Below are 23,395 nucleotides of genomic sequence, written 5' to 3' on the forward strand. Positions count from 1 at the left end.
AATCCATTCCAGGTTTGCTGACTTGGAGAGCTTTAATAAATCAGGCCCACTGACCTGGAAGATTCTCTTCCAGATTCACAGTGCCAGATTCACTGTAATATAAATTGACCCCTAAAGTGAATTACATTTATCCACTCTTCTTTAGGACTTTGTTAGGAGAATTTTGGATTGTAAAAAACACAAAAGTATTCATGAATATTTTTTTAATAATATATTAATATGTAAAAATATATACTGCTATATTATATTATTATAAAACCTTTTACTGCAATATTATTGCTTGCTTAATCAGTAGCTGGATATTTTTTTTTTTAATACAACACAATACAAAATGCAATACTACAAAATGTTGTAATAGTCTTAATCCTGAAATCCTGACCATATATCCTTAACACATATATATCATTAAGTTTTCAAATATAGGTATATAAATTTATATATATTTATTATAAAATAATAATGTTTTACTACAATTAAAATTTACAATTCAAAAATTTTTTTATTGTATTTGTCATAATATTTTTTGTATCCATATATTTAGATATATATATATATATATATATATATATATATATATATATATATATATTGTGGCAGCACACTATCTCCTTCCACATCCCAAAATCATGCAGTAAGGTTATTGGCTTCTCCCCAAAAATTGACCCTAGAATGTGATAATGAAATATGTAGATGGGGACAGCTAGTGACATGACTATGGACTTGTACAGTGCTGCATAATATGTTGGCGCTATATAAATACTGTGTAATTATATATATATATATATATATATTTACAACAATTACTATTAGAAATACAGAAAAAAGTGTGTGTGTATATTTTATCATTAGTATATATAATTACTATTAGTTATTTGTATTTTGAAAATGCGTATATATTTTTTATATAAAACGGCAACGTATTACACTATGCATTTTCTTTACTTTTTTTCTTTTTACTATATATGGCATAATGTGTCGGCCTTTTATATAAAATATATATATATTTTGTTACTATACTATACAAATACTTTATTGTATTAGTCACTATAAACAAGTAGTAAGAATACGCATTCCCTATTTCCGCTTACATAAAATAAACATTTCCTAAAAATGATATAAGCATCATCCAACAAAGTCTTGAAGAATGTAACATTCCACTTAATTGAACCTACAGCACCCCCTGGCAATGCTATGAGGATAGCCAATCTGGGCACAGAGCAGGAAGCAGAAATATTTCAGCATCTCATTTTACCATGGAGGGGGCTGTAGGCCAATCTGACACCATTCAGACATTGCACCAGCAAAACCTCCTCTGGGCCCCCCTCCTCCTCCTCTTCCTCCTCCAGCACAGCTTGCTGCTTTTGTTGCCCTTTTAAGAATCCTGAGCTGGGAGGGGTGTCCTCTGTGACGTCACTGCCCAACCCATTCATATAACTATCCTGCCTTAGAAGCCAGGAGGAAATACACACTGGCTGCTGGAGGTGCAGGCAGGCACTAGCAGGGAACAAGCAGCATAGCAGATCAGCCTGGAATACTCTGGATTCTACTGGGGAGCCCAAGGATGTGGAGCACACAGCCTGCTGGCAGATGATCTGAGCACCCTGCACAGGTAAACCAGTGGGCACTGCCAGCTGGAAGGGGGGCACCAACCATACAGTGCATTGTATACAGACAGCTGATACCAAGTGTCATGTATAATGGATAGTAGGAACCTGCCTATGTATTCCTATCATGCTGCAGAATTCTGTGTTGTCTACAGATCAGGGACTTGGTATCATGGTGCTTTATGTAATAAATGATATATATAACCAGGTGCAATAACACAAAATATTAACCCAAATTGTTACATTGTAACCCCAAGTCAATAACAGCTTATATTACAGTGTACTAGTCCTTAGATGCAGTGGCTGCATTAGTTTTATTTTTTGGTATAAATGTACCTGTTTATTTTTCACCCAAAATCCTGATTGCTGGTAACTTCTTGTGGAACTGCAATAACAATGTTATCAGCCCTGTGAGCTGCAGAATACCCCCCAGTATGGTATGGAGTGGGGTGTATGTTTGTAGTGCAAATCAGGACAGCAACTTGGGGTGAAATAATTTATCCTCCAGGGATACAGTAATGGGAGTAAGAGTGGTCACCCTGGGACAGGACGTGTGTTACTGGTAGGATCAACAGGGGAATAAGGGGTAAAAAATGGTAATGTGTGTGAATAATTGAATAATGCAGTCATTACATCTAAGGAACACTGCAATATATTATATGTGTGTGTGTGTATATATATATATTTATATATATATAATCTTTTTTGAGTGCTTATGCTTTAAATTCGTCTAATGTCCCTAAAACTGTACTGAACAGGGATTTTAGTGCTACTGACCCTGTCAACCAGTACTCAGTGTCTAATACAGTGCAGTGCTCTACTGTACAGAGATCTCAGCAATGACATGTAATCCAGTAATAAAACAGCATAGTAAAACATTGTATGATTTATATTGCTGAATATATAATATTATACTCCAGGGATCTCTGTAATATACAGTATAGTTGTCTATGTAACAATATAGTAACCTAAATATAATGCACAGCACAGGGATCTCAGTAATGTATAGAACAGTATGAGAAGTTATCAGAATTGCAATGCTTTGGTAAAATCCAGTAAATGGTTCTGGTGATCCATACTACTTTACAAGGTGCTTCCTAATAATGGATATCTACATTAGAAAATAATCTGTAGATATAAGTAATGTCCTGCAAATCTGTATTGTACTGTGCAGTGTGGGGTATTTTAATTTCTTCTGTGCATTGATATAAGATATAGAACAATCATTTACATTTGATCAGTGCACAGAAAAATAATCTATTACTTGTTGGATTTATATATTAAACGTACAGTAAAATGCTGTCAAAAGTCTAGAATTGGAATTTATAATTGCAGTGCTTGCTTGTAGTTGTAGCTGGATTTATTTCCTATGTATTTGTCTGTATTATATACATGCTTGTAATATGTTATTGAAGTGTCAGCTTTGTGGCCCAGTATGAGTGTTATTATGTTGTGGGACTGGTCGGCATTACTGTATAGTGTGTGTTCTCTGTCCCTTCAATCAGCTTCCTTGTGTGGCTCCTTGTTGCCCCTGCCTGGAGCCGGCTGGTAGGAGAAGGGGCATGGTGGTGGTTCCCTGGGCATTGGAGGGGGGTTAGCTCAGGTTGTTGTGTTTTTTTGGAACCTTCTGGTACTTAGATTTGGCTGTTAGAGAAATTGTATCAATTTTAGTGTTTATTGTTTAGGAAAAAAATATATATTGTTTTTTGTTTGTTTGTTTTTTTACCATGTGTACAAGTTAAACATAAAATATTTGGAAGAATTTGTTCTAAATATTTGACTAAAGAAGAATTAAGTCTGTGTAGGAATAACATTTCACCCCACAAATTTTTACTTTTTGGATACTTTGTTTTATTATAATTTTTAGCTATTAAACTTGGCCATATATTGTTACTATTTTTTTTTTTTTGCATGATCAGGTATCAGTGATATTGATTGTTTATTTAGATTTTCTTTATTCAGTACTTGATTATCAGATCACCAAAATTGTATTAAATTTCAATCAGATGTCGGCCACCACTGGCTATGTACTGCTTGATGCCAAACAAAGCCATGGAGTGGCCGGTAGCCCGCCACGGTCCCATGTGATCAATACGAACCGAAGTTCCTGATCAATAGTTCATGGATATTTCAATTAAAGTTTATAATAGATTCTTTACATTTTAATGTTTTGTATTGAATCGAAGATCTGTGTACGGTCAGCTTTGTCTTCTCCAGATGTCCTTCTTGTTCTCATGATAGAAGTGTTAGGAGCAGGTTTAGTAAAATAACTTGATAAAAAAAAGTAACTCTATAATGTAATAACTCAAAAAAAAGTCACATTGCATTACTAAATGTAAAGAATTCGGACTGGATGTGTCACTTTAAGGGGGTGTGTCCCTGGCTGAAGGTGCACCTGCAACACAGGTATGACAAGAATGGTTGCTAAGTGACTGTCAGGGGTGAAGAAAGGTGAGGTTGAACTTTTTTTTTTCTTTAAATTTACAGTCTGCTGCCGTGTTTGTGAGAGTAGATTTTCTAAAGCAATCTGCATTGTAAATACACCATGGACTATGGACCCGTCTAGTATGGCTATATGCGGTGCTGCATACGGTTCCTCTTTTTGCTGTAAGAAGTTCACTTCTGCAAAGCCGGCTTTTGTATGTGAGCAGCTTGGATCAGTCCTAAAAAATGGGGACATTAAAGGGGAAGAGTACTGAGAGAACATGGAGGCTGCCATTGCTGATCTATTTCTGAAGCTACTAGTTGCCTGGCTGTCATGCTGATCCTTTGGCTTCAATACTGGACCCAGAACAAGTTTACAAATGAGAGAGAAATTGAAATTTCTGAACTGCATGCTGAAAAAGAAATAGTACGGCCATTTTTGGGGCTCAATTCTTCATCCAGAGCATCCTGTGACTGCAAATTTAAACCTGTGAAAAGACTTGTGACCCATGCAGTGCATTTTTTTAAGCTGGGTGGGAAACAACGCCTGTATTGTGACCCAACTCTTCAATAACTGCTCAAAAAACAGTCCTAAAAAGTGCTGGGCGGTGCGCCCACCTAAAAAGGGCTAGAGAGAACACCACGTGCCACATCCTAAACCTTTAGGTTGCACAGAATCATCTTGACTGAGGATCACTAGCTGCAGTGACTACACATAGCCAACACTTGGGTGACAACGCTGATTGCCATTCCCACAACACTGTGTTGGCGTAGTCACATTGTCATTCTGCAGGATCAACTGCAAATTACTAAGCATGCTGTGTGAGTGTCCTGTGACACGTTTATTTTTCCTTTGCTCATGCAATCACTTTTTGGGTTTTTTTGTTGCTCCGTTTCTTTTCAGCATTTCCTTATTGGCAAAATGATTGTGACGTTTTTATGATTGTTTGTAAATGAGTCCGTCAGTATGGATTTGGCTTGGTAGGTCCCAATCATGGTGAAGGTTTTCCTTGCTGCTCTTCAGTTTGCACAATTAGCTGCAATGCGTTGTGTGCATGATTGGACTGGAACATAGGTGAGCCATAATGTGATTCACTGATCTTTATCTCCAAGGTGCACTATGGTGCCGGCCGTTGTAAATAGGTGTTGAAATCCCGCAGCATAAATGGGCTTCGGCCGAGTCACGTTGTTGCTGCTGTTTCTTAATTCGTTCAACAACAACGCAACGTGTCAAGGGCGGTGTTACTACACCAAAACCTTTTACCCATTTCTACCGGGGAGATCAGATAACTAAATTGATTTCTTCCACTTGCTTTCCCTCTCTTTTTTTTTTTTTCTGCACTGCATTATGTTTAGTGTTTAGGTTATTTTTACAGAATACAAAACGCCCAATAAGAATCTGTGCTGATGTTCAAAATAATGCACAATGCATTCTGATTGGTTGTTGTAGAGGCCTGGCGAATGATGAGGTTCTTGTCCTGTCCTTATCCAGACTTTGCAAAACAGGAAAAGGCTTTGCACCCTATGTATGTACTAAAGCACAACCTTTAGTATCTTGCAACATTGTAAGGCTACGTACACACGTGCAATAATTATTGTTGGAAACAAACGAATAACAACCGATCGTACGATATTCGTTAACAAGTGAACAATGGCGAAGATGAACGAGGATTGTCGCCGGAAATGAATGACCGCCCGGCGGATCTGATTGGGCTGCGATCGTTCGCTATCTATTGTGTGTAAGGTCGTTCAGTGATGGTGGATGGTTCTGCAGGACACTTTCTCCTTTACACGTCACTTCCTGCATCGTTCAAACGTTGTATCTAGCGTGTGTACACTATTGGTGGATTATATTTGAACAATTGTATTGTTACAGCATGAATAGAATTGTGCACAATACGATCGTTCAGAATAATTGTTGATCGGTCATTAATCGTTTGTTTTCTAGTGATAATTATTGCACGTCACCTACCTTTGTAGCAAGTGACTGCTCATTGCCTTACATTTGTAAACACAACCAGGAACTGTACAGGTAGCAGACTTTACATGGCTGTATCATCTATGAGCCGGGGGCGAGCTGGGATTTGTGTGAGAGGTAATACATATTTGTAATTGTTGCTCCTAAACTACATATACACGTCAGAATATTGCCGCCCGAGGGGGATTATAGTGCTTGTCACCGGTGGAAATCTAGCATTTATACAGCTGACCTTGTTCATCAATAGGCCAGGGAAAAATGATGAACAACAGATTGGGAATGAGCACTGTATATTCCTATCATTACTATCAATACCATAGAGATATCCAACCTCTCCTTTCTCGACATGACCTCATCCCTAATACACACAGAAGAAGAAATTTTGTAGAATGCCACCAAACAATGGGACTTTTTAGGCAAGCCTTGACCAAATTTAGCTTAATTGTCTAATTGGCTAAATTTGGTAAAGGATAATAAAGTAAATAGGATAAGTTAATAAACAGGATCGATATAGCGTCAACATATTACACAGCGATGTACATTAAATAGGGGTTGCAAATGACAGATACAGACAGTGACACAGGAGGAGGAGAGGACCCTGGTCAGAAGAGCTTACAATCTAGTGGGTGGGGGAAGTAACACACTATAGGAGGAGAGATATGTAGTGGTGGAAAGAGTTTCAAAAGACAGAAGAAGACGGGTAGGCAAGTTTGAAAAGATGTTTTGAGCGCTCTTTTAAATGAGCAGAAAGTAGGAGCAAGTTGAATTGGACGAGGATGACCATTCCAGAGAATCGGGGCAGCTCTAGAAAATTCTTGGAGCCGTGTGTGATGGGGTTATGAGCTCCTATGGGGAAGGGAGCAGCAAGGTGCCACTTGTTCCACCTTCCTTTGCCCCCCATAAAACAAAAAATTGTTTCCAGCGACGGTGATCTGATGTCTATTTGACATTGTATGCGGCTTTGCTTTTTACTTACGGCACAGTATGAGACTCTAGGTCCAATCAATGTAAATTTTATAGAGTTCTGCTTTAACTGTATAATCAGAGCCGTTGTGTTCTCCATATACTGTATATAAACGCTACATCCCTGGGCAAGAGCCAAGTGTGCCTGCCTAGCACATATAGAATTTTTGATGTTCTGCCCCCCATCCCCTAATGGTTCACCTCTGACTTTACTATGGTATGTGTGTTGCTTTTTAGATGCGTGCAAATAGGTCACATAACTCATGACAGCAAAAACAAGTTTGCAGCAGGATGAATGCATCATCAGAGCCTATTGTATGCTCGTTTGCATCCTTCACGTACATCAGGTTGGAATTGTCTAAATAACCCCTTGCTCATTCAGCTCTCCACTATTTCCTCCTGCTTAGTCATAAAAATACTACAGCGTGTTCTGGGCGTGGGGCGGCAGGACAACAGATGAGCTAAAAATATTCTTGTAAAAGCCAAAGTACAGTATGTTCCCCTTTCATTATAAAGAGTTGTGGTGTCGGGGAAGCAGAACTTCCACGTTGGCACCATGACCCTCATCCCAGCATCACCCCAATGCATAGCCTACTGGCCGGTCAGGTGTTGTCCTTCCTCCTTACATACCATGGTACTGTGAGCCCAGGCCACCATGATGACGAACCCCCCCCCCCCCCCCGGATAAATCTGTGACAGTTTGGAGTATTAAAGAAAAAGCCGGGGTGCCAGCCTACCAGACAATAGACTAATTGCAATCTCTAAGCTCACTATACCCCTGGTGATCTTTTCAGAGGGTTGGATGGATACATTTTTATTTTTAACTATATTACTTGCAAGAAAAAAATGTCCTAAACCCGATACCATAAACATACACCATGCACCTGCAGCATGTTTGGCAGTGCACCATATGTGTTCTCCAGGGCAGGTGCCTTGGCACTGACTGTACGTTCACATTCTAAGTGAATGATTCTGCAGTACGTGTGAATTGCACCCATTTGAAACCAGTTTTGTATGGGGAGGGGGCCGTTTTGGGACCCATCTAATGCCCACTAACTACTTTCTTTTCCTCTGCACGCCATCTTTGACATGACTGATTTTCCCATCCCATACTACCTATCACTATACAGCAGGGGTGTCAAACTCAAATACACAGTGGGCCAAAACTTGAAACAAATTTGCGGGCCAACCTTGAAATGTATTTAAAAAACTGGGGCTTATGAGTGGCCCCCCTCTTCATTGAAAAAAGGATGTTGCGGTCCAGATTTGGCCCGCAGGCCAAAGTTTGACACCCCTGCAATTAAGGAAAAAATGTAACCTGCAATTATTTATTGGTGGTCTTTTTTCTACCACCAGAATTCTAAATTCTTGAAACGTGAGACTGTAACAGTATCACCCAGATTGCCGGTACATACAATATGATAATATCAAGCTCATTCCCCTTTCCTAATATCAGTGTAGCCATTGCTGCCATCGACTTTTGAGCAATAATTTTAGATAATATTACAGATAAATGTCACATTTCGGTGAATAAGTCCTAGCTTCATGTCTGGAGTTCCCAAACAAAATATTACATTGCAATAAACCATTTTCATTCCTTCACTGCAGTCAGTTTCATAATATAATAGGTGGGTGACAGTCAAAGGCCAAGGACATCGCGTTCCAAAAGAAAATGTCATGCTTTGACTTTTTTTCCCTTCTCTACAGTGCCAGCTGCCCCTGTTGGCCGATTCACAAAAATATGTTTTCATCCAAATCTTTCCTCTTGTCTGCAAACTGTTGATTGCTCTTTTGTTAGGCGTTGATATAACGGCATCAATATTCTTCTGTATGGTGACATGTTTAATAATATTTCTGTTTCCCATAATGAAGTTCTCTAAAGAAACTTTTGCCATTCAAGCTGAGCACAGAATGAAGAATATATAAACAGATGTTAACCTTTAGTGGAAGCAGGATGCTAAAATAGCAGATAGATGAGACGTGATATGATAATCCTGACTTTACCTGTAAAAGTCAAGCTTGGCCATGCCCTCTTCCGTCTTTCTTATTGGTTAGTAAAATTGTCCATCTCATAAAGGGACCAATAGAATGGCTCAGATTTCAATCTTTTCATGATTTTCAAGGTTTTTGGGCTATAAATAGTACATAAAGGGTTTTTCCTAAAAGAAATAAAAATATTTAAACAAGTCTTTTTGCAAATGATAATGTTTTTTTTTTATTGGTGTTTTCATCTTCCATCCAGGCAGCAGAAAACTTACTTAGCCAGGATTTCTTCCCAAGCTGCTGCATTCATCTCCTTTTTTCTCACAATTATCCTAATGCAAATCGTCCCTCAGGGGGGCTGTAGGAACGACTGCAAAGTGATTAACAGATGGAGCTTCTGAATTTCACATACAGCAGAAAGTAACATAATAAAATATGTTTGTCCACTACATAAATCTCTGCTGAGTATTAAGCGACAAAACAGAACATTAGGTAGAATACAAACCATTGGGCCCTTTGAAGTTTGATTCATTACGGACTGTGGTTGCCCCCAGTAATACTCTGTTTTAATATTACAGGAAGTGGGGTCAGCAGCAAGTGTCCATTGTGTTAGATTGATGTGAATGCAATCTCTAAAATCTCATAGAACATGTTAATGTCATTACAATAGTTTTAAATCTGCAGCTTTTGTTTAAATAGGGGCCAATGGTCCTGCCATGTAGGTTCTAATCTACGCAACTTCTATCCCTCCCCAGTCCTTGTTCCGCTGCCTGAGAATCTGGATAGAGTTTGGCTTTAAAGTTTTGAGAAAAGCACCCCCCCCATCCAGATAAGCTATATGCATTGTATGATAGTAGATTTGGGTACACGCTTCTTACCTTTTCCTGCTACAAAGAAACTGTTTCACTTGGTCTTCCCTTTATTGGTTGCAATTCACATACTGAATGCTAAATGGAAGCCCTGGCCTTTTTGTCATCACTTGAGCTGTTTCAGTGTTATAGAAGGAACTAGAGTCTAAGATCTTAGATCTGCTTTTCCCAACATTGGGAACCCTTGAAATAATGTTCAGGTCTTAGGGAACCCCTGCTATAATCCTTATACCCACAGCTCACTGTATATTCTTATGGTAAATGATTTGACAGGCATAAAGTGTCCCTTACCCCCCCAAAACCCCTAGCAATGTTTGGAGGAACCCAATGGTTCCATGAAATCCAAAAATGTTATGGAGAATGGTTCCATGAAATCGTGGTTGAGAAACAGTGAATTACTACAAGAATGGAGCATGTTAAGTTAATTTTTACTTATATTGGTGAATGAGGCAAAACTGTATTCACTTTGATTATCACTTGCAAGGACTTTTACCACCCAAATCACTGGATGGTTGAAGTCAGCACAACTTCACCTCATTTACTGAACCGAAACATAACTGGATTATAAAAGTCAACACACTGACTTTTGTATTTTATAAATTGCCCTGACTTCATTAGTAAATCCCCCTCAGTATCTCACCAATACAGAAATAGCTTCTACAGGGGATGCCACTAATTTGACTTGCTTTGTGGATAAACTGTTTGGGGCGAATAGATTCTTATTAAAGATTTATTGGATACCTATAGATTGCTATATTGCATGGAAGCAACAGTTTACATGTATGGCAAGTTTCAGGCTGAAGGAATGGAAAAGTATTTCTATTTGGATTGTTCCATTACTTAAGTAGTAACCAGTAGCATGCTGCAAGAATGGAGTATTTTATCCATTATATCTACCTCTGAATTGGCCTAATGTATGGTTAATCTGCGCTCCTGAATAGGTCCTCCCTGAGGTGTTTATGTTTTCTGGACTGTTCACTATGGAGAAGTGAATTTGCCGGTTGGAATTTACGGAGATTATTTCCTTCCACAATTGTCATTTCCTCTTTAAGGCTGTGAAATTGATGACGGCAGTAAATGAAGCTGTCAGGATGAGCCTGTGCTTCAGAAATGTGACTCTGCCTTAACAACTTGAGTCTTTCATTAATATTATGCTGCCAACCCACTACAGGGTGATACCTTTTATAATTACAGGGATAAAAAAAAACTGTAAAAGTCACTCCCTTCTTCCTGAATGATAAAAAGGCAGCCTAACCTCCAATCTGGAATAAAGTGCTGGCAAAGCAATTTTTGGCTGCTATGAAAGGTCCTCTCCAGAAGTGATATTTCAGTTTTGATATTGACCTAATGGTCAACCAGCTATCTCAGTTCCCAAATCCATGGTGGTGGCAGGGTGGGAAAGCAGGAGCACCAGCTGTTCTGGTGCCAAAACTGATAAGAAGCCAATGGATGGACCCACCATTAATTTTTAAAAGTAAAGAGATGTTGACTCTCTACAGCAGGCTTGCCCAACAGGTAGACTGTGATCTACTAGTCGATCGCAAAGGCAACGCGAGTAGATCACGGTGCCCTGCCTTTCAAAATTACTCTACTGCGCACAGGAGTTATTATTGTTGGTAGGTCATTTTGACTTGGTCATTTTAAAAGTAGCTTGCATGCCAAAAAAGTGTGGGTACCCCTGGTCTACAGTGTTCTGGGTGCACCACCTGGTACTTTTCAGTAACCCTAATTGTTTTTTTTGGTGGTTACTGAAAAGTTAGGCTCATAATGCAGAGGCCACCACTCTCTAAGTTGCTAGGGGTTTGTTGGACATTGGATAGTTTGTTCCTCTCAGGTCAGTTACCAATGATCTTTTTGGCTATCTGTAAAGGGAGGCAGCCTTCCAAATGGCCAGCAATATAGGAAGTATGCTTACCAACGACCACTGAGCCAATATCCTGTGAGCTGTGGATATAGAAATTATAGCAGGGGTTCCCTGAAGACCTGAAAGTTATTTCTAGGTTCCCCATGTTAAAATGTTTGAAAAACACCGTTGTAGACTATAAAAGTTGGCAAACATCCCAACCAATTGTCTTTCTGTTGTTTTATATTGATTATCGTGAATATTCTTCATGTTCATGAATAGGCCCATTTAGATCTTTATAGGACAAATGTTAGTCATTGCCTGGTATCGTGGTAATGGATGTGATATTGTCCTCATGCATCCTCACCAAATGTATCGTTGTGAAACTGAAATATTATTCCACTGTTTGCACAGATTCCTGTGAGTCAACTTGTCAACAAAATGTAATTACTTGGCTTCCTCCTCCCTCCCCCATTTTTTTTTTTTCCTGTTGAAGTAGGGTTGTCCATCCGCACATTCATAATACTGCCCATTCACAATTCTCCACAGAATCTCCGGGCAGGTCACCTCGTTTGACACAAAGGCCTCATTTGTCTGTCATAAGCAAGGCTGTGGATTTTTTTTTCTTCCCTCCTCCTCTTCCCTCTTTGTACCCTTGGAGGCAAGTGAACAATTTTTTTTTTTTTTTTTTAGAGTGGCAAAAATAATCTTTTTTTTAGCGTATGTATAAATATTTAAAGTCTCCGTTAAAACATTCAAATTCCAGTTGGATAGAGCACAACGTACTTGCACATCCCGTGTGCTGACAGATGAGGCTTTGGTGGTGACAGGGTTGTGACGCATTGGCAATTAGGGCCGGGGTTATGAGGATTTCAGGTGGGGGCAGGGAAGCCCCCAAGGCTTCTGACTATACAATAGGATTTACAGCACGGCAAAAAATATCGGGCCTTATTTACCAAAGGGTTGTTGTTTTTGTGATTCTAGCAGCCAGCCGGATTCACACTTGTAGTACACTAGGCAAGAATTGGATAAGCCGAGACACTGCACAGGTTCGTAATGTGACAGCTTTGTGGTTGTTTTGTCAGCTCGCGTCTTTCATCACGTCCAAAGTGTAGCAAATTCTCCTACTTGGACAGTTATCGGGAAGACAAGTGTTCCCGTTGGATGATTTCCCCTCTAGTCTGTTCGGGTGCCAACTAAAAATGTTTTCCTCGCTTTCAGTTCCAATACCAATGGGCACCAAGTGGAGAAATTTTACACTATTTTCTTGGGTCGAGTTGGCACCCAAAATGCATTAAGTGCAAGGCATCCAAAATCCGCATTGATGTATGTATTATTGCAGGAGATAGGTGTGAATCGGTAGGCCTTAGGATTATGGTGAACCTGTATGGCAATTTACAGTGTTTACTTTTTTTAAGCCAGATGGGAAGAAGATGTAGGTGGCTGGCAGCCCTTGTATTGTTACCAGTTCTTCAGTAACCACCAAAAAACAGCCAGGTGGTTACTGAAAAGTGCCTGGTGGTGCACCCAGCTAAAAGAGGCTAGGAAGAACACTGTTACATTTTTAATAAGAAATGTGGTGGTCCCACTGTCCAAATGGACTGTTCTATGTATTATGGACTATTATGTATTTAGGCCCATTCATACTGCCTTAGAGCTCCTCATTTATTAAATTTCTGGTGCATGAGCCCCCTTTTATTGGATTTCTAAGGATGCTTTCAAACAATCAACTTGGACATTTGTCATTTTTGGCTTTCTTAATGTGTTCTCCTTTTTGGCCATTGGTTGACTCCTAGATGAGAAACTTTTCTCCCAACTATTCTGAAAATTTCACGCTGAAACATAAAAACCTTGGATTTGACAACTAATGGTGTTTCTCGGACATTGTTATGGGGACTATCGATATCACATTGGTTGGTATTACTCACTAGCTAGGTGGGCTAATATTTCGGTCACCAATTCAGTAAGCAGTTATTGTGGCTCTTTTAGTGGCACATAAATAAGACCATGCTGGATCATGGTTTGTTGTGGTGGGTTTTAATTTTACTATGAGGACTGTATCCTTATGGTTGTTGCTGAAAGTTAATGTCAATGGTGCTACTTGCTGGACTCCAGTGTCCATGGAGGGAAGTTGTTGTTTTTGTGTATTACTTGAGCCTTGTAGAGTCTTGTAAATCCTCTCTGTAGCCCTGGAGCACTCTCCTGCCTGTCTTTGTTGTTTAATGACTAACTGGGTGCAGTTTTGTGCATAGCTGTCTTAGCAGGTAAGCCCCATTTTATTTTTTTACATATTAACTTTCCACAATGTTTGGTGGCCCTCAAGTCAGGGAGGCCCTTGTACTTCCTAATTCTTTGTACCATTGGGTCTGTAAAGTATGTGGTCAAGGCTGCAATTGTATGTACATGTACTCTTAAAATGTCTACTTCTTTGCTTATTCAATAAACAAGTACCGTGAGTCACATACGGGCCTATCTATAGCAGCCTTTTTCAGCTGTCAACCGGATACAGCGGTCAGAAGATGAAAAATATGTACTGGGGCTGTTGCCCGTTGAACATCACTGCGGCTTTTATCCAAGCCTAACCTAAATGGAGAAGTTGATTCTGATTACTGCACCTTTTTCCATTGCGCCAAACGTTCTAAATGTCGCCTTTGTCTCATATCCTTTTCCACCTCCAGCCACACATGACTGTCTACATTATTCCTGGAAGGAGTGATTTAACCTTGTTTAAAAAGTTTTAGCTGTTCAACTTCAGAAACATTAAAGCTTTTTATACAGGGCTATTTTCCACAACGTTTTAGTCTGGAGCCGCGTGCCTGAAGGTCCTCAATGCTCATTAATGGACATTCTCTAGGCATCCAGGAAAAGTGCTTATGACCTGTCAGTTAGTATGCATTAAGCAGCCACTTGCAGACATACTTATCTACAAGGGTCTTTTCTTCCGGAAGTGAGCCTGTTCTATGTACGGACGGCTCAGGCTTAAAAGCCTAATTATGGTTTAATGGTTAGAGTAGAGAATGATAAAAACACAGTCCGGGTATTTTTCCTATTATATCCTATTAGTAGAGTTGCTACATTTTTCTAGGGAAAAAATGCCAACCTAAGGAATCCCATTTTTTTATGGGTCAGCCATCAAGTACCATCAAGGGGCCCAATGTATAAAACCTGAGTGATTCAGCAAACCTGCAATGGATCTGGTCCAGGATTCAAAACATTGGCTAGCAAATAACTTTGAAGAAATCTGTTTCAGGTTTGCTGGATCACCCAGCTTCCAAGGCCCAAGGTGTCGCTCCTACCTACGGAGATTCTCTCTTATTTCCCATTCCCACTCAATAGAAAATAAGAAGAAATCTTGTGTTGGACGCCTGTTTTGGTAGCAGTGGCTTAACTGGTTTTGGTTTCACATCACTGTCTATACCAGAGACAATGTCACTTTTCACCACTAGATTTTATAATTACCATTCAAAATTCACCAAACCCAATAAGATTACTGAAGTTGGAATTTTTTTCTTGGCAGCTACAAGTTACTGGATGTTGCACATCTTTATTGCACTTTGTTGTTTGTGATACCAAATGCCCTTCGGTTTGTCAACATCAAGGGGCCTTTGTTGCAATTTTTTTAGTTTGCTTTAAACTCATTTCACTACGTTTACTTTTAACTTTTACACCACGGGAACAACAAAACCTGACCGACTACTTGGTCATATATTGGCTGAATGGCTGCAGAGTGAAGGATTACAGCCACTACAAATAAAACAGTGACGTCTTTGTGTGTGTGTAAAATGTGTCAGTGCGTAGCTGGGAGTGTAAGCGGTCGCCTTTGTCATTAAAGTCCGTTCTTGGTGTCTCTGTCTGCATTTGGGAAGCAAGTCACGTTTATAGGCTTCATCAAGTCAGCTGTTTAAATTCCAAAAACATGATTTTTTTTTTGAAGGTGGTAATAATTTCATGTAGCATCTCTGGTCAAAATAAACTCTAGTATGGATATTCTACCAGATCTAAAAAATCATATTGCTGAAATAAACATCAGCTTTTGCATGGTTGCCTTTTTTAGAGCTTTACAATAAAGCTTTATACTGTGGGCTTTAAAAGTCAATTGTTACTAGTTGCTGTTCTGTGCACAATACAATTGGCAATATATGTGCCCCTATAGATACTATTAGGAAAACTAGTTGTACTTTTGAAAAGTTAAGCATGAGAATTTTACCTTTCCTCATTCTTAATAGTAAAAGACAGGATTTAAATGTCTTTGTGCTATCTTTATAGACGTGTGATTCATACTGTCATTATATGGACTCTGGTCAATCTTGGAGAAGTCACTTGTAGAGTAGGGAGGGGCAGATATGTGTACCCTGTACTTTTGATTACTGCACATGTTATATCTCTGGGTGTTCCCTAATTTTTACAGAAGTGGAGTGCTTTTTTTTTTTCTCTCCTCCCACTGAAACTAAAGCACTACTGGGATCATAAAAACTACATATACATATTGACTGTGCAGTATTAGCTATATGCTGTATCGGTTATACATTATTGGCTTTTATGGTGCTACTCAGATTTGCCTTCCTGCCTGCAAACATATTAATTTCTTGCAATTCTAATTATGCCTGTGCACTGTAGAATAGATTTCTGCATACACCACTGCATCTCTTGTTTGTCAGAATGTCACTGGAATTGGGAACCATCAAATGCCTAAGAACTTTTTCCTGCAACAGTGTGATATCCATAGCCAGGAATCTGATATCTGTTCCAGATTCCACTGGCATGTGGTGTTGCAGGTTGATTTTGTGTTTTCCGGTCCCTTTTCAATTGGACCCCAATAGAAATCAGGGACATCCACCCGGGGAACTCCCTGAAAATCTGTTATCATTTATGATTTGGCACTGAAAACACCAGCAGAAGTCTACATTTGGGTTAAAGTGCTGATAATGTTTGAATATAGCCGTCACAAGAAGGAAATTCCTAATAAAGGTTTATAGTCAATTACCAAGAAGCAAGCTGAAGAACATTACGCTGCTGGAAAACCCAATTTACTGCTAGAAGCATGATTTGACACTGACATGAATGCGAACAATAATCCAGCTGTGTTCTGTAGATGGTAGAAAGGATTGTGGTTGAAAACCTTTTAACTTCTGCATGCCAAAATGAAATGTCATCAATGGAAAATTCTTTTTTTTTTAAAGTGTAGCTAATCAGATCTAAAAAGCACCTTAAGGGAGCTGAAAGAAACTAAGCGATTCATTAAATTAATTTCATATCTGATTTTTTTTCTGCAGATGAAGAGATGACAGCTGATGTTAGACCAGAAGCTCTCGTGAATAAGAACAACGCACAATGACCACAGCTGGGCTCACAGCTCAAGACATGTCACTGAAGAGTGGCTTTCTCCATAGTGCACAAGGCCTGATGTGTGCAAAGTCATGCTGGGCAAATCATAGCGACTATGATAAGTAAGTAACACTGCTCCCTTCTATATTAAGCTGGCTACATAGGACAATCTTTAATTTCGTATGCTTTGTTTTATAGATCAACTGAACCTTTTTCTATTTTTCTCGTAGCACTTTCTATGGTATGGAGCCTTTGTCGTTACCCTATAGTATGAAATCCCCAGCACAACAGCAAATTTCCTCTATTGGTAAGCTGTTTTCTTATTTTATTCATTACTTGGAAGTCATGCCTTTTCTGCACACTTTCTATGAGTTGAATAATAGCTTAAAATCAGAGGCTTGATATGTTGAAGCTAATAGAAAGAAAGGTGCATGTGTGCTGCAGCAAACAATTATGAGCCGGCCATGTTTTCAGGCAATATCCAGTGATTGCTTGTATTTGGTATATTGCCAAGTCAGTTATGTCACAATGGTTAAATATTATGATTACACTGCAATTCTAATTAAAGCTGAGTATTATTTTACATAGTATTAGAACCTATGTCAGCATAATGTTTATTTCAGTAGCAACACTGGTGAGATTGTGGAACGGATTGGGAAAATAAGGGCAAATCTTGAGCAAAGAAGGATTAGAGTCTTCTTATTAAGGAACTTACATCTGGGTGGTTGTCTACTAATGTAGTGCAAATGGTGTGTGCAACCTTGTTGGTAACCCTGTGGAAATTATAGCTGATTACATGCAGTCAATTTTGGTCCGATCACTCTCATGGCATGGGAAAAGTCCAGTCCTGGTTCCCCTGGGGGTTTATGGATAATTTATATCTATCAATATTGGATAAATATCCCAAAAAAATGACAATTTGTGACTTGAGATTGGCAGAAGAATGGTAAACATGTAATGTATCACACCATTGATAGGTGGTCATTGGGGGGAAAAAGGGACACTGCAATGGGAGACTTGGACCTAGGGATATACCCTTTCCCCCATTCTGGGCAAAACTTTGAAATACGTAGATTAAGCTTCACTTTAGATGCAGTTTAGATATAGAAAGTCATCTTTATTTGAATAGGACAATAATGCCCTAAGAGCTTAAACTAATCTGATCCTATCTTGTGTATTTCAGGTCAGATTTCAAAGCCATTTATGGCAAATGGACATTGTTGCTCTGAAAATTGTATGAAGGCTAAAAAAACAAACTTTCTTCATCTTGGTATTCCCATCGAAGAACATTCTACAAACTGTGAAGATGACCAAGTTGTTCCCTCCTTTAAAAAACTGTCAATGAATGGTGGTTCTGGTTCAGAAAGGACCCCTCCTCTGACACCTGTAAAAAGTGGACCACCTTCTTATTCCATTCCATTTAGTGATCGGAGCTCGAGGCCTCTTCCGCCACTTCCAATTTCTGAGGACAGTTCTCTGGACGATGCAGATAGCGAGGTTGAGTTTCTCACCAGCTCTGATACGGACTTGCTTATACAAGATGGAAGACCTTTGGCATTTAAATATGGTGTTCCAAGCAGGAGAAGTTTCCGAGGCTGTGGACAGATCAATTATGCCTATTTTGACTCAACATCTGCCCCTAAACCAGCAGAGGAAAGTGCGCCATGTCAACAGAATGGACGTATACAGAACCCTAAACCTCAGAAACTAGAGCAAAACCACCGGAGGCTACGGCGGTCTCATTCGGGACCAGCTGGATCCTATAATAAACCTACAATTCGGGTACACACAAACAGGACTTCCCCTAATTCAGATGAAGACAAACCTGTAGTACCACCAAGGATCCCAATACCCCCTAGGCCCCTTAAGCCGGATTACAGAAGGTGGTCAGCTGAAGTTTCTTCAAATGCATACAGCGATGAGGATCGTCCTCCAAAGGTACCACCAAGGGAACCTCTTTCCAGGAGCAACTCTCGAACTCCGAGCCCAAAGAGTCTTCCTTCATACCTCAATGGCATCATGCCCCCAACACAAAGTTTTGCACCTGACCCAGCATATGTCAGCACTAAAGCTTTTCATAGACAGAACAGTGAAGGATCTGCTAACAAGATCCCTTGCATTTTACCCATTATAGAAAATGGGAAGAAGGCTAGTTCGACGCATTATTACCTTTTACCGGAGAAGCCACCATACTTTGCCCGATATGAGAAATATTTCACAGAGTCTAAAGACACTGGCTCTGAATCTAAAGTGCCATCATGGTCTAGTGACAGTAGCTCATCTTCGTCGTCCCCAAAGGCCGACACAAAGGCTAAACTGGACATGAACTATGCCAAACGCAAGCACCTCTCGGAAGTAGTTTCTCCATGTTTAGGCGAATAGGTCATTCTCATACTACAAGATGTTACGCTAAATGTCAGGACTTTCTTGGTTGGTTTCAAAGCAACACAAGAAGAGGGGGGATAAAAAACTGTATTCTCAAAGAACTGAATATATTTCTTAACATTTTAAGTGATCCTTCCCAGTTTCTATGAAGCAAAAACTGAAGAGATACGGAGTCTTATATGAGCCTCCTTATTATAATGTGAGAGGTACTCTTAATTCTGTTAATAATTGCAAGGCAAGCGACACCATAAAGCTGTGTTAAACTATTACTTACTGTAAACCCGCAGTATAAGCAGAATAAGTGCCGTTACAAAGTAAATGAGTTGCAGGTGTTTGTGTACTGCTGATTGGGATTGGACAGTGAGCGTGTTTTTTGGAAAAGAATTGTGCAGTATTTGTGCATCCTGTTTTGTTCTGAAGCTCTTTCTCTGTCTGTTCTTCATTGCTCCAATCTTGCTTTTGTTGTACTAGGCTCAAACTCAACAAGCTGCTAGCAATTGGTTTTACTAAATTAGAACAGGACGGATTCTTGTTTTTCTGGTTCTAGAAGATACTAAAAAGCACACGTCGGTGGAATGTCCTGGACATTCAAGACTGGAATAGTTTTAAACAAAGAAAAGTGTACCTGTTGTCTGTGCATAATGGGGGCATTTATTTTGGTGGGTGCGGGTCAACTATGAGCTAGCCGGTTTCTTGTTTGGGCTAACCATAGCCATGAGATGATCAGTGGCACCTTCAAAATCCATGTGCCCATATATTAAGTTGCTGCAAGATCTGAAAGCAGTTGGGTTTTTGTAACTATGCAACACAAACACCCCCTTATCAGTAAGCTGTGCCACCATTCTCATGATTTTTTTTGGCCATTATATTATGTCAATAACCATTCTGTCTCCATTTTGTGCAGACAACAGATAAGCACTTGTGCACAGTCCAAAAATGATTAAAAAGGAGACGATCCCCAGTGTTCTTTTACTCTTTGGAAAGTGTTTATTTTAGATTGCCGGTACATCCCTCCTCATTCTCACTTTGTTATTTTCCTTGTTAAAAACAGATCTGAAACGCAAGCTGGTCTTGTTTATTCAGTATTTTATGTCTCTCATTTTGAAGCTTTGGAAAACACGTTGACACGTCACAGTTGGGTGTCATGGTTGAAAGGGCCCTGAAAGTATTGCCAATGTTATCTTTAGCAGTCAGCGAACTTTCTTCTCTGAATTTCCAATCTGAAACACAAGGAAAATGCTGCTGGAAAGTTCTTCTGCCATTGCCAAAAGCTCGTTGATCAGCCTGTTGGCTTTGGTGTATCAATAGTCAGTGAGAAGGAGATGCTGATTGCTAAGGGAAACACAGGCTGATCATTCAGATTCATCTATTCCCAAGCCCATGAATGGAATATTCTATCAATAGGTTGCTTGCAGACTTTTGAGTGAATGTGGTATGGAGTCAAATTATTTACCAAGGTTATTAATGAAGTTGGCACATGTGCCTGTGTCTATAATATGTAAAAATACACATTTTTCTGGAGGCCCCTAATTTCTTAACTTCAAAGCTTGATATTGTTCTGTTCATACTAATAATCTAATGCCCTTTCTCACAATAAAATTCTTTAATCAAGATGGAATTTTAAGTGGATGGGAAACTGACAAATTGTAATGGGTTCTAAAGGATTGCATTCCTAAAAGAATCTACTTGGCTTCTTCCATGGGCATCCAAGGTCTAACAAAGACTTTTTTTGGTAACACAAACCAAACTTTTGTACCATCAATTTTTTTTTTTTAACACCTTGAGATAATCGAACAATTTTGCACAGAACACATGCACAATTCTCGTACTAGCAACATTAATATTGACGGCATCTGATTGAAAACATGAATGTTTTATGGCTTTCAGGCCATAATATCCATCAATTACTCTCTCATGATGTCCTAAGCCAAGATGTGTTCATCCCAATGATATAAAGTGTTACTTTAGTGTGTGGTGCCATTTAATGTAAATGGCACACCAATGCATTATTAGAGTGGTGGGAAATGCAGTGCATTGCTGTGCTTTGTGGGGCATTGTGTTAGCACTTTGGGGACCATTTGCACCTCTCGATTGCATCACAACAACTCAACGCACACATTACGGCCCCTGCATGTGCCTTAACGCAATACATAGTATAAATGGGTTTTTTAGTGCATATGCTGGGCCTTAATTCATATCAAGCCGTTTTATAAATGACCCCTAATCTAAATGGGCACCGGATTTGCCTTTGAATGGAAACATTGAATGTAATATGTTTGTGTGTGAATATGAGCAAAGCAAAACAAACGCTTTATAATTTGGGTGTAGGAAAACAAATTAGGCCATAGGTGATTCTAAAGAGCATTTGTCATCCATGCAATATGGATCAATCATGATGATGAAGCCTAACCAGTAAGAATTAAGGCACTTGTGAAATCAATAACTCCCCCAAGGAAAGGTATCCATATCTATTTCTCACCATTAGGGAGATTTCATTTCACTTTTGTCTGTTTGCCAAACGAAGTGAAGGACCCATGATGGGGACACTGGCAACAATAAAGACCAATGGCTTTTTTTTTTACTTTCTGTGCAGTTGGCAGGGTCAGATAAAAGAGGAATTGCTTGGAAATCTCTATGGGAACAAGAACAGGATTTAAAATGTGATCAAAAGTCTGTTTAATCAAAGCAGTCCTATTTAAAAACCAGGTGTCCAGAACTATTTTGGCTTGGACTTTGGGGACCATTTGCACCTCTCCATTGCATCACAACAATTCAACGCACACATTATGGCCCCTGCATCACAACATGTCCAATATGTGGTGCATTACCAGCCCACATAAATGAATTGGCTGCCCCAACCCAACTAAACATACAACAATAGACCATCTGGATGTAAATTGGGCACTTAAGGTAGCTTGTTTCTGGTGTTGAATCATTAGGATTAATCCTTATAAATTGAGCTTCTTCATTATGGTTGCTCCCATTTCTAGCCAATTAGAGGCACACAACCTGACAGAAACTACTGTTTGTAGAGTAATCCATTGTCTGCCCTTTGTTTTCATGTATGTTGTGTCTATTGTAAGTAACAAACCTGTTCTTCTTTTCTTCTGTGTTCTTATAGGCTGCTTTCTCTATGTAGACTCATTGGGAAGAAACTGAGATGTTTTGTGCAGTTTTTCCATCTCAGTCTTCCAGGGATGGGCACGTTATGTAGCTGCTCAAGGACTGCACCCTCCATCTTGTGAGCTTGCGGTCCTTGGCCTGCAGAATACAAAATGGCCTCCCTGCTGTAGTATGGTATGACAGGAGACGATTAGGTGCTGCTGATGACACAGACTGTACTGTGTTTTGTCCCTTCATAATCCAGTGATACACATGCTGTTTACAGTTTTGAAACTGATATATATACCGTATATGATTTAACTATTTAAGTTACTTTTTTGTTTTTGTTTTTAATACAGACTAAATGAAGGTAAATAGCGTAAAATGCACTGATATTCCGGCATATGTACAGTATTTGACAAAGAATGATTCTGTTCATTTTGTTGTTATTTTTGGATAATACTGTGTGTTATCATGTCTTTTAAAATTAATAAAACTATAATATACTTATTTATGACATAGTGTTTGGCGTATAATTTCTTATATCTAAAGAGAATATATAACCGGATGAAGGGCATTGCTCTCCAGACTTTGGGCTCCTTGGTAGTCCATGGGAGGAATGGTTTTCTTATGGAAAGCTGAAGCGGTTGTTGGTGCCAATGGTGACTTACCCAAAACAGGATTGGAAAGGTCTTTCACTACTTGTTCTGCCAAATTACATTGGCCCCAGAATTATCATGGCAATGTCAGGCAGCATATCAATCCGCTACTGTTCACGAAGGTTCTCATTCCCGGTTATTGTATATCTAGTAGTAGTTGGTCACATTCAACTGGATTGTTCTTGTAAAGTTTAAGACGTGTTGTGTTGATATAAATGCTGGGGTATCTTCCTACACTGGTAGAACTGATAAAGTGGCCT

At 39.3% G+C, this 23,395-nt stretch overlaps 1 protein-coding gene across 1 annotated transcript; it reads left to right on the top strand.

Annotated features, from left to right (window-relative positions):
* The first annotated feature begins 1,460 nt into the window (after positions 1-1,460).
* Positions 1,461-22,993, top strand: ERRFI1 (ERBB receptor feedback inhibitor 1). Its single transcript, XM_072427288.1, has 4 exons — positions 1,461-1,609; positions 16,938-17,111; positions 17,220-17,296; positions 18,173-22,993. Exons 2-4 carry the CDS (start codon positions 16,996-16,998, stop codon positions 19,369-19,371), a joined length of 1,392 nt encoding a protein of 463 aa, XP_072283389.1. The 5' UTR covers positions 1,461-1,609; positions 16,938-16,995; the 3' UTR covers positions 19,372-22,993.
* Positions 22,994-23,395: the final 402 nt, after the last annotated feature.

The sequence above is a fragment of the Pyxicephalus adspersus genome, chromosome 11 (genome assembly GCF_032062135.1).
Source record: "Pyxicephalus adspersus chromosome 11, UCB_Pads_2.0, whole genome shotgun sequence".
Classification (NCBI taxonomy): domain Eukaryota; kingdom Metazoa; phylum Chordata; class Amphibia; order Anura; family Pyxicephalidae; genus Pyxicephalus; species Pyxicephalus adspersus.